General features: G+C 40.6%; 1 protein-coding gene across 1 annotated transcript; it reads right to left on the minus strand.

Annotated features, from left to right (window-relative positions):
- Positions 1-453: 453 nt before the first annotated feature.
- Positions 454-1,919, minus strand: LOC139655384 (apolipoprotein A-I-like). Its single transcript, XM_071532776.1, is given in 5 exon segments — positions 454-1,030; positions 1,211-1,361; positions 1,618-1,703; positions 1,751-1,815; positions 1,818-1,919. Coding segments are annotated over 5 exon segments (981 nt in total).
- Between the last annotated feature and the right edge of the window lie 10,395 nt (positions 1,920-12,314).

A 12,314-nucleotide genomic window follows, 5' to 3' on the forward strand; every position in this document is an offset into this window, starting at 1 on the left:
TATGATCATGCTATCATTGTCTTCTTTAGAAATGGATGTTTAAAATTGCAAACTCTAATGGGCCATGTATGGAAATATCTACCCTCTAAAAGATAGTTGGTTTAACATTAGGAAAGAAAGAACTGTCAAGTTTATATTTTGCACAGATTTATGTATTTATTTATTTTTGACAACTGAAAATTACAAAAAAGTTTACAGTTTCAAACTTCACAGCACAAAATAAAAACTCATAAAGTATATACATACATGTTTCATAAGTGCAGAGGTTTGCTTTGTATTTTTTTCTTACACTTAGCAATAAATACTACGTTGTGGGCATATGCCCGGTTTTAATTTGGTTCACAGTACAATTCAGGTATTAAAATTAGTACTTTGGATGTTTCACTAAGTCAAGTAGAGGTAGACCAAGCAAGGCCAACATCTTAGTGAATGATGAGGGAGGTGGAGATTGACTTAGTTGGCATTGACGAAGGACTGGTAGAGGGAGGTGAGCTGGGCCTGGAGGTCCTGGGCATAGGGGTCCAGTTTTTCCCTCAGGTCCTCAGCGTAGGGGGCCACCAGCTGCTTCACCTGCGTGGCTCTGTTAGTCAGCTCAGCCTGGACCTTCTCAGTCATGGGGGTCACATTCTTCTGGAAGTCCTCCAGGTGCTGGTCCACTTTCTGCCTCAGTTCCTCTGTGTAGGGGCCCAGCTGACCCTGCAGCTCCTTGACACTCTGCTCCAGGCTGCTCTTCAGCTCCTCGCTCTTCTGCATCAGGGTGGTCTTCAGTGCCTCGGAGTCCAGGGACTCTGCGTAGGGGGCCAGCTCCTGTTTGAGCTGCTCCACCCTCTGCTGGACCTGGGTCCTCATCTCATCAGCGTAGGGCTCCAGCCTGTCCCTGACAGTGCTCAGGTCCTGGGTGAGACGCTCTCTCAGCACTTCAGCCTCTGTGCTGATCTTGGTCATCAGGTCCTGGGCCATTGGGGAAAGCTGCGCCTGCAGGGTGACTGCATACTTGTTGGCCACGTCAGCACCATCTGTCAGACGGGCACTGGAGAGAGAGGGGACAGTGCAGAGAGAGAAAGACAGATTCGAGAAATGTTCGGTTGGGTCATCATCTTCCACTTCTTTACCATACCATGCCAATCCCAATACCAATGTATATATCATTGTCCAGCATATATCCATTATATACTATATATCCATTATATACATATGTCACATGACTTACTTGAGTTCCTGTCCAAACTGAGACTTCCTGATCATCTGGAGGGTGTCATCAGCTGTCTGGGTTGCCTTGGCGACGTAGTCCCAGAAGGCATCAGTCAACACTTCCAGCTGTGGCTTGGGCTCATCAGCATAGAAGAGATTGGCATGGCAGCCTGTTGGATGGAGACAATGGCAGGTTCAAGAGCAGTGCTGATTTTCAGACAAAAGTGGAGATACTTTTAGTTTATATAGACTTCCATTGGTTAAAGAAAGCATTCTGCTATGTCTTTGGACCTTTGAATGTGTAACTGTGGTGATGAATCAAGCCTCAAGTTTGGTTACATAGAACTAGATACAGTACTTACTAATGACAATTTGGTATCTTGATAAAGTGGCTATTTCAATCATAAAACATGTCTTGCTACTTACCAGACAGCACTGCAACAGCAAGAACCACAAACACCTTCATGACTGCGTTTCTTCCTGAAAAACAGATCAATCCTTGATCAAGTTAACTTCAAAGCTGCACTGAAAATGTCAAAACATGGTTGAATTTTTTTACTCTCCGCAATTTGTTTTGAGGCCTAGAGTAAGTCTCACCTGATTTTTGCTTGTGTATCTCTGAGTGCTCAGTGTGTTTGTGAGTGTGTCAGGCCAGTGCTTCCCTGTATATATACTGCAGACAGATGACAGTTGTAGCAGAAAGCCCAAAGTCCAGGAGTCCCTGCCATGTTGTCACAGCCGGTCTCTTCCTGCCTCTGCTACTACTCCTAGCTACTGTCACATGACAGCTGAGGCTTACAATGGACACACTCACACACACACACACACGCACAACACCACAAAATTTCTGCATGAACTTATTGTACTGAGGTTATTGCTTTTGGGAATTCCTTAACAACAAAAGCCATCTTTCTCCACAGTTTGTCTATCCCTGCCAGCTACTTCTAATCCCTCTCTAGAAGGTATTTAGGAGATGGTAATTAACTGTCCACGTAGTTCAGTGCTAATGACCCGCAGATAACTCTAGATAACCTCGGCTAGCCTCACACCAGTGGACTTTGTAATAAGATCAAGCAACGTGAATTAAATAGCATGAGGCACTAAAATGTCTTTTGTAGAAAACGTGAAAAACAAATTTGAATCACTTAAAGACCAGGTACAATTTTGTGCATTTTGTGTTGTTTCAGAAATGTTATGTTTTGTAGTTAGTTTTGCCTAACTTTCATTCAAGACTATATTTTATTTCTCACAATAACATTGTATTTCTAAATTTAAAAGTGTCAGCCTTCACACATTTAAGTCACAGGTCTTCACACTGGAACTCATGTCAGATAACAAGAGTAACACAGGAAGCTGTGGGGCAAGGGCTATTTCAAAGGGACTCAGTGTTGCCACTCTGTCTGAGAGGGGGACACAACGGGATATGGGGTATAATAAGGCAAGATTGGCAGACTGAAGGTTTTCTTTTCAACTTCTGTGGTACTGAATTAATTATCAGCTCCCCCTGATAACCAGAAAGCTTGAGATACAATAATTATCACTGACAGGAGCAAATGACCCCATGAGTGACTTACACTGAACAATGATTGAACATGTCACACTGAAAAATGTATTTCTCTTTTAACATCACAACGAATCAGGTAGGACACTCTTGACAGATGTGGGTATGTGATGGTTTAAGGATTTTCAAGGAAATGACTGCTCAATTTAAAAAAAAATATATTGCATTAACTTTGTTGGACTGTTCAATGAGCATGTGAACAAGAGCAAGAGGCCACAAAACAAAGACTGTAATCTGACATCATGAATGTGTACAACCTACTAGATAGGCCACTTCATTGACAGTGAACAGGAAACTTTGCAGACCATTTGTTGGAGATTTTACAAGTAAATCTGGTTCATTTTATTGCAGTGATAACATATATGATAATAAAATGTCAGAAATCCCAGTGTGGAATCTCTCGGTTACCTTTTCAGTCTTTTCCAATTCATTATCAATAGTACTATGTTACATCTGTGTGACACCTGGGTGTCACATGGTGGTAATGTTCACTAACAAAATTGTTCTAGGGCATAGCAAAAACATAGTAATTTTAAGCAGTAGTAATAGTGGTGGTAATATTCAATCATATTCATAATCCTCTTTAGGCTTTTGTGTTAGCTTTAAGTGAAACAGTGAGGGCCAACCTAACATCCTTGGAAAATGAGGCCGAGGTAGTGCTTTAACGTTCATGTTGTTAACCTACACAAATAAGCTCTGAGACCAAGGCTCCACAAATTTACCATTCTTCTTAGTAAACTATTTTCAAAACACCAAAAGAGAAAAAAGTCACTGCTTGAAAAACATGCTGCTCTATCATGATTTTATTACATTGTATTTGACCAGTGAACTATGGTGAACTATGGTCTGAAACAGTGGCCACTTTGTCCGTCAGGGGCTGACAGTGCATGGGTCAGCCAACCTTTGGCCAGACTGACACATAGGGTTTGTTGAACATTTACATCATACATTAGAACTTCACCATTAATATGAGTTACTGTGACGTTAACTGGCACCACGTCAAGCTGATAGAGACAATAAAGCACCTATATCTAATCAAAGCTTGACATCAAAGACACTGAGGAGACACAGGTTCTGCCTGTGTAGCCAAAGAGCTATTTATTGCTAAGAAAAGGCAAAGTGATCTGCGACAGATTACGAGTGGCAAAATCCACAAATATAACCTTGAATGAACCTTGTCCTTATACAGCACTGTATACTGCGCCGGCCTATCATGAGCAGAAATATTTAAAGGTGTAACTCTTACTCATCTGGGTAACTAATTCAAGTCAAACGCTTAAGAGTAATATCAGTATTATGTTGGTGACCATGTGAAATAGATTAAAAATGCAAATGAGAAGAAGCTGCATCAAACAATGCAGCAATAATCTTTATTCCAAACCGAAACTGATTTGTCACAGATGATTACTGATATGAAGGTATAAAATGGTGCTAGGTAGGTGTGTGTGTGTGTGTGTGTAAGAGTATGGGCTTGTGCATGCGTGCGGTGTGGATGTCTGTGAATCTCTGGGACAAGGTGTCTGTGAGGGGTGGGCCAAGGTGACAGCAGAGCAACCAGCCGCTGGACTTTGGGTTCATTACCACCTGGGCATATAAACAGACACAACCTCACCAGCTTAAGTCAAAGCTAAAAACTTTCTTATTTTACGCTGCCTACTCTACCCTGTAATGGCTAAAAACGTATCTTTTCAGCTTAGCTTTTAAATAACCTTAATTTTAACTCTTTCTGTTCAGGATCCCAACAGAGCTGACATGGGCAAGTACGAATTTTCATTCGTCTTGTCCAGGTAATGCTTACTTGCGCATGAGTGAACACTATATGTGGGGGGGACAGAGCTTTACCCTGTATGAGTCTCATCCATCTGTGGATGGTGAGGTTTTTGACCAAGAGTAGAATCTGTGATTCTCGTCTGCCTTAGGCAGTGAGATCTGACGTAAATATCAGATCAAGAGTAGAATCAGGAAGGACAGGGGAAAAATTACAGAAAAACATATGGGTTCACTCACAATGTGCATCTTAAAGGGGGAGTATTTGTTGTATTTGTTGTGTTCTTTCATCTTTCTATCTCATTTGATTTGAACTGCACTAGTTTACTTTTTAAGTCTTTTATCTTTTGTATCTCTTGTCTGTACTTTTGTACTTTTTAATTGTAAATCTTTTACCTTTACTGTATTTTTATCACTCTGTAAAGCACTTTGAATTGCCCCAGTGTATGAAATGTGCTATACAAATAAAGCTGCCTTGCCTTGCCTTGCCTTGCCTATTGCTTATTAAGCATTAACTAACCCTTAACTTAGTGACCCTTATTGTAAAGTGTTACCGCATTGCTTACCGTCAACAAATCCTACGAAAATAACAAAATCAACAATGCGTTTGCTCTACTCCCGTTACTTTCTGACTTCCCACGTACCGTTTTTAGCCATCAACCCGGAAGTCATTGGCTCCAATTGTAAGCTAAAAACCTCGAAATACAGCTCACAAAGACATAGTTTCAATTTTAAAAATCGATAACTGTTACTACGATAAGTCAGGCTGTTATAGTTATTACCAAATCAAATTCAAATGGGAACAAATTCTTCATTACGCCGGGGACCATTTTCGGTGCTACGGAACTGCTTTCCTGAGTTCGCAAACGTCTTTACAGCCGGCTTATTAAGTTGTTTGAGGAAAAAGTCGGCTGGCCTGGTGCATCACGATGATGAAATATGCTGCCCAGAGCAACGGCATGGCTCTTTGACGTGTTTTTAACCGTTTTTTTAATACAATGGAGTTCTATGGCTGCTGGGACATGGCTTCATTGGGCACCGGCTACTTTTGTTATTTTCATAGCATTTGTTGACGGTAAGCAATGCATTAAAAAACACCAGCCTTATCCTTTAACACACACGCTGCTGAGTGGACTTGCAGATATACTAATAAACTCAGGTAAGATGGAGAAATAAGAGGAACAGTGTCAACAGTCTAGCAACTAAGCTTTCAGGTGAGAAATATTCCTTGGTGAACATGCTGTGCTAACCTGCCTCGTCTCTTGTGCTGATGTTGTAGAATCTGAGAGCCATGAAGGTCCTTGTTGTGCTCACCCTAGCCATTTTCACTGGTGAGCATGATAACAAAATATTATTCTTGAAGTAAAATTTAAAAGGTGCAAAATTTATAGCGTGAAAAATATCAACTGATACACGAGGGACATTTAGAGACTTTAGGCCTGGAGTGGGGTAAATATGCACTGGAATAATATCCTCATATCTTAAAACTGCCAACAGTCTCCCATGCCAATCCTTTCTATACTGATAAGCCCAAGCCACAGCTGGACATATGGACTGATGCCGTCTGGGACTATGTCGCCAAGGCAACCCAGACAGCTGAAGACACCCCTGAATGATCAACAAGACTCCGCTTGGGCAGCAAGTCTCGTAAGTCATATGATATGTGGGACCAGTGGTTACATGAAATATGTTCAATATGTTTTGGATGTGGATAATTGATATATGACACATAGGGTTTGTTGAACATTGACATCATACATTAGAACTTCACTATTAATATGAGTTACTGTGACGTTAACTGATGCAACGTCAAGCTGATAGAGACAACAAAGCACCTATATCTAATCAAAGCTTGACATCAAAGAAACGAAAAAAAGAAAAGAGAAGTTCTGCCTGTGTAGCCAAAGAGCTATTTATTGCTAAGAAAAGACTGGAAATTGCTAAGTGATCTGCGACAGATTACGAGTGGCAAAATCCACAAATATAACCTTGAATGAACCTTGTCCTTATACAGCACTGTATACTGCGCCGTCAATCATGAGCAGAAATATTTAAAGGTGCAACACTTAACTCATCTGGGTAACTAATTCAAGTCAAACACTTAAGAGTAATATCAGTATTATGTTGGTGTTCATGTGAAATGGATTCAAAAATACAAAAGAGATGATACGAGCAAGGAGCTGCATCACTGAACAATGCAGCAATAATTTTTATTCCATCCAAAATTGATTTGTCATAGATGATTACTAATATGAAAGTGCAAAATGGTGCTAGGTAGGTGTGTGTGTTTATGTGTGTGTGTGTGTGTGTGTGTGTGTGTGTGTGTGGGTAAGAGTATGGGCATGTACATGCGTGTGGGGTGGATGTCTGTGACTCTCTGGCACAAGGCGTCTGTGTTGGTTATAGGGTGAGGCAATGTGATAACATAGCAACCAGCCGCTGGACTTTGGGGTCATTACTACCTGGCTAGCTGTATAAACAGACACAACCTCACCAGCTTAACACTCACGCTGCTGAGTGGACTTGCAGATATACTAATAAACTCAGGTAAGATGGAGAAATAAGAGGAATAGTCTCAATCTAGCAACTAAGCTTTCAGGTGTGAAATATTCCTTGGTGAACATGCTGTGCTAACTTGCCTCGTTTCTTGTGCCGATGTTGTAGAATCTGAGAGCCATGAAGGTCCTTGTTGTGCTCGCCCTAGCCATTTCCACTGGTGAGCATGATAACAAAATATTATTCTTGATGTAAAATAAAAAAGGTGCAAAATTTATAGCATGAAAAATATCAGCTGATACACGAGGGACATTTAGAGACTTTAGGCCTGGAGTGGGGTAAATATGCAGTGGAATAAATATCCTCATATCTTATAACTGCCAACCGGCTCTCATGCCAACCTCTTCTATGCTGATGAGCCCAAGTCACAGCTGGATGTGTGGACTGATGCCGTCTGGGACTACGCCACCAGGGCAGCCAAGACAGCTGAAGACACCCTTGAGATGATCATCAAGACTCCGCTTGGGCAGCAAGTCTCGTAAGTCATATGATATGTGGGACCACTGGTGACATGAAATATGTTCAATATGTATTGGATGTGGAGAATTGATATATGTCAGACATGCAATTCCTCCCAACTCTTGAATGAAAACCCAACCTCAACTTTTTCTTCCCCTCTGTTGTCCAGTGACCATCTGACCAATGGTATTATCTGGGCTGACAACTATGTAACCAACTATGCAGTCACGGAGGAGAAGCTTCCCCCCATTCCCCCTATGGCCCAGGACCTGATGACCAAGATCAGCAGAGCGTATGTTGTGCTGAAAGAGAGTCTGATCCAGGCACTGTTGGCCCCCATCATTGAGGGCCTGAAGGATCTGATCAAATCTGTCCAGGACCTCCAGGCCGGGTTCACCACCCTCTACCAGTCCTTTATCAACGGTAACTAAGTCAACCTTCCTTTAACATTAAACAAAAAAGTCCAACAGTATTATCTGAACACGTCCATGTTGTCAACAGAAAGAGTGGACAAGTTCACAGTTTTGAAAGTTTAAGATGTCTATAGATGTATTTTTATATATATGAAAATACTCTGAGAGGAAGCTGCGTTTGTTTTTTTGTTGTGATTTTCTGTGTTCTCTTCCTATATTATGGAAATAAAACAAAAGTAAAACATAACCTAGAAAGTCTATTGTGTTATTTACAATATCAGTGGCAAATCATGAGTAAATGTTGATAAGGTTTGAAGAAGCTATGGTTTTTAACATGTAAGTGACGACACTATGTCTTGTAAAGAAATGTAATCACTCTCTAACCCAAAGTTGGCCTGCTTCCACTGCATGCCATTATTGAACAATAATCTCTTTACAAGATAGGAACAGATTATTAGATTTGTTCTTGAATATCATTACTCACCCCTTGATGCTGTAACGGTACAACTTCTTACTGTTAACTAATGAATGTTTGGTGAACAAATATATATATATATATATATATATATATATATAGACATGGATATATATATGTATAGAATATTTTCCTAACTCAGCCGTAAAATTAATTGCATATTTCTTTCAAAACCCTAAAGGAAACAGGAACTCTGACCATGAATTTCTCTTGAAGTACTTTATAAATGTGTCACACACGCATGTTGATGTCATCTTTTCAACTTGGCATTCCTGCAGTGTTGGAGGAAACTCAACGGTCTTTCACAACAATGACTGCCATCTAGTGAACATACACAGTCACTTCGTACTGCATGTTAAAGCGCAGAAATGGGCAACGTAGTGTCTACTTTCCCCACATTTGGGAACAGCTTTTTGCAAATTGTATGTAATTGCGAGAGAACAGGAAAGGAGGAAAGGAATCACCGGCAAATGAAGAGCTTCTATATTAACTGCGCACCAAAATCAGTGGTGAATACAGCCGGTCTTGTTTGTTCAGTATCTGGTTGCAAAATCTCAGCCCTCGCCACACCCCCCCTTAAGCATCAATAGTGGGTATGGACAGGGCATGTTCAGGTTTGTCTCTGCACGTCTGGAAGTTCCTACACACCTCCCTCTTCCACCTCTTTCTTCCTCAGTCGTCCCTCTATACCTCCATCCCCGTTGGCAGATCTCTCCCACGCCGCCTTACCCAGTGGCAAACAACATTCCTGTGTTCTGCCCCCAACTGTCAGCGGCTCCACACACCGTTAACCCTCCAAGCACGCACAACACTTTTCTTATTTGGAAACTTACTTGCACTCCATGTTTTTCAAGCTGTGATGTGTAGTTTTGGGGAAGAAAAAGTATGATATTTTGTTATTTAATCTGAATACTGTGTGTATTTTTAATATTGAAGGTATAAATAAAGTTGGATCCCCCAAAAGTAAAAACAAAACAGTGTTAGTTATTTTTAAGCATAGTAAGTATTCTACAATCAGACAGCAGAAATAAACATGACAGCATACTATGAGCTGTATTCAAACCCATTTTTCACACACTCTCAGAAAGGATGTGTCATTTTTAACACATCTGTGTGTCTTCTTTGGGACTACACACACTTACTGTTACTGTTACTTTTCAACACAACATATGTTAATGACAATACATTGTAACACAACGTGTCGTTATTAACATATCTTGTGTTGAGAAGTAACACAAGTGTGTGTAGTCCCAAAGAAGACACACAGATGTGTTAAAATGACACATCCTTCTTAGTGCAGTAGATCCCAGCGGATGATCATGAATGTGTTTGTTTGTATTGTTTTTAAAAATCACAATTCCCTATCATTGTATCATTCAGATGGATGTAAGACCTCTAGGGAGGGTGCAGGATTTATCAAAATATTTGGCTTGTGGAGAACTCATTCAACATGAAAAACAAATTCAACTTTGGGCTGACACAGCTTCTCTGAGCCAGAGATTGAAATTCATGAACCGCATCCCTCCACTTAACCTCTTATTGCTACATATAGAGCAGTGGGTTTTGTAAGGCTTTTACTTTTGGTGATAAGTTTACATTACCAAGGCAGGTGTAATAGTACTTACCCAATTTCCCCACAGGGATCATTAAAGTTTCATCTAATCTTTTCAGCTGTCAGGAAAGCCACATGCTAATGGTTAACATCTATTATGTATGATAACTGTTGAGGGTATTGCAGAATAAATTAATGAAGAGAGCTATGTATGTGATTGTGTATGTGTACTAGGAAATAGGAGGTTCATTCTCATTGATTAGATCCCGTCCCTTGTTCACTTGGTGCCGTTGCATTTAAGTGTAAATGCTCTACTGACAGTCTGTTAACGGAACTGCTGGTTCTTTTCCACATAAATTATACAAGTTACAAGAATACTGGTGTAGCCATGTCAGTGAAAGTAAAGAAACTGAAAAGTGAGTAGTCTTTCAGCTGGCTTTCTCATCCAGAGCCACTTACAACGAGTGGGAAGGTGGGAATTGCTCTTGCTTGAGGACACTTCAACAGGACATATGGCTGTTGATGGACACACACTGGCCGCTGCATGGTTTGACCCTGTGACCCCTCTGTTACGGGACGGTTGTGCTAGCTACTCAGCAGCCATGACAGCCATACTCAGCCATCTGGCTTCATGTGGCACACATCCCTATCAGCTGATTCTACTGTGACTCAGAAGGAGATGATGGGGGATATTTTCACAAACACTCACAGGAAAAACACTGAATTGTGAACCTGAACATCCAGTTCAGCAGCCTTTAACCCAGAGGCCTTAACTGTAATAACCTCACTGACTCATGTAAATGGTTGGGTGCCAGTCTAGCCTTCTTTGGAGAGCTGAGATCACCCGGATTTAACCAAAGACCAAAATCTTCCATCCAACTTCGTCTGACTAAGAGAAGATATCAAGCTGGGGTTACAATCGTTCACCATCCAATGATGCCCTCTCACACACTGCCGTGTTAGACATGGCACATTACTTCACCTCAACCAGCTGCTGCGGAGCAAAAGAGGAAGATGCTTTGATTTACACAACTGTGTCTGCCTGCCTGTCAGTTATTTTACTGTATTACCTCACGGTTCTTCTTGATACTCTCTCTTTCACTTCCCTCTCCATCTTTGTTTTTTAACTCTTTGTTCTTGTGGTTCAGTGTGCTAAGGCATTTACCATAAGATTAGGACATTTGGGAGTTTTATTCTGGCTTGTGACCTTTGTCGCATGTCACTCCGTCTCTTCTGTCTGTCTCCACTGCATTCTGTCAAATAAACAAGTAGAAATGCTTGAAAATGGTCTAATAAAATACAGTATATAGCCAATGCCTGCCATCTCTACTGGAAGTTTATCTCAGTATGTAGTGCAGGTGAAAAAGAGTTCATGTCAGCACTAGAACACAAGATTTAAAGAGAGCCAAAACTAAACATGATCCTCAAATTCGGAATAAGACAAGAAGAACATTCCATTATATTGAGATTACCCAATGAATGTAAATGAATGAATGAAAACAGCCATTGCGTGACTATGAATCTGTTAAAGTGTTTAGATTAAATTACTAATCTTAGTTTGCATGTGGAACTGGACTGGACTTGTTATCTTGCTGAACGTATGTTTCTCTGTGTAAAACGCCCCTGCAGTGACACACTACTGCCGTGGAATACCGAGGTCAAAGGTCTTTTATGTCTTTCTCAGAAAAGTAACACCTCAATATATAGAGTTTACGAGACAATTAACAATTAACCAGTTGTGTCCAGTTGTTTAGTGGCTGCTTTTGAAGAAAGAACAACATTTTATTTCACTACAAGATCGCTGAATTATTTGGTAGATACTCAGTCTCACAATCCCTGAACAGATAGTCAACCTTTGTGGGTTATCACAAACTAACATTATCATGTTCACACACTAATTACCTGTCCAGGCCAACCAATTCAAACTTTGTTCCTAAAGATGTTTTTTTTTTCAAAGTATTGAACAGAGAGTAATTTGTCAGGTTGACAACAAAGAGGCCAGGTCCCAAAGGGCAAAGGCCATTACCCATTGGCAATGATGGAATCGCCGTTGCCCTTGATAAGACTAACTATGTTTTTGTCATTACTTGATTCAGGAAAACATACACTGATAGGTCATAGCTGACAGATGATGGCCTAAATGTATAACTGTAATTAGTAAAAATGTATGGCTTATACTTCTATTTGCAACATTGATAATGACTCAATTTCCAGTTCATCTTGCCACTTTAAATTCCAAAACACAACTGGTATAAGCTCTGATCTGTGAGATATGCAGTATGTATCGCCTAGTTTCTATATAAGCCACTAGCAATTATTGGGCCATATCTAGCACTGATG

This window comes from Centroberyx affinis, unplaced genomic scaffold (assembly GCF_046629955.1).
Source record: "Centroberyx affinis isolate AG114_WGS23_722 - 3 ecotype Tasmania unplaced genomic scaffold, CSIRO-AGI_Caff_v1 ptg002243l_1, whole genome shotgun sequence".
NCBI classification, from domain to species: Eukaryota; Metazoa; Chordata; class Actinopteri; order Beryciformes; family Berycidae; genus Centroberyx; species Centroberyx affinis.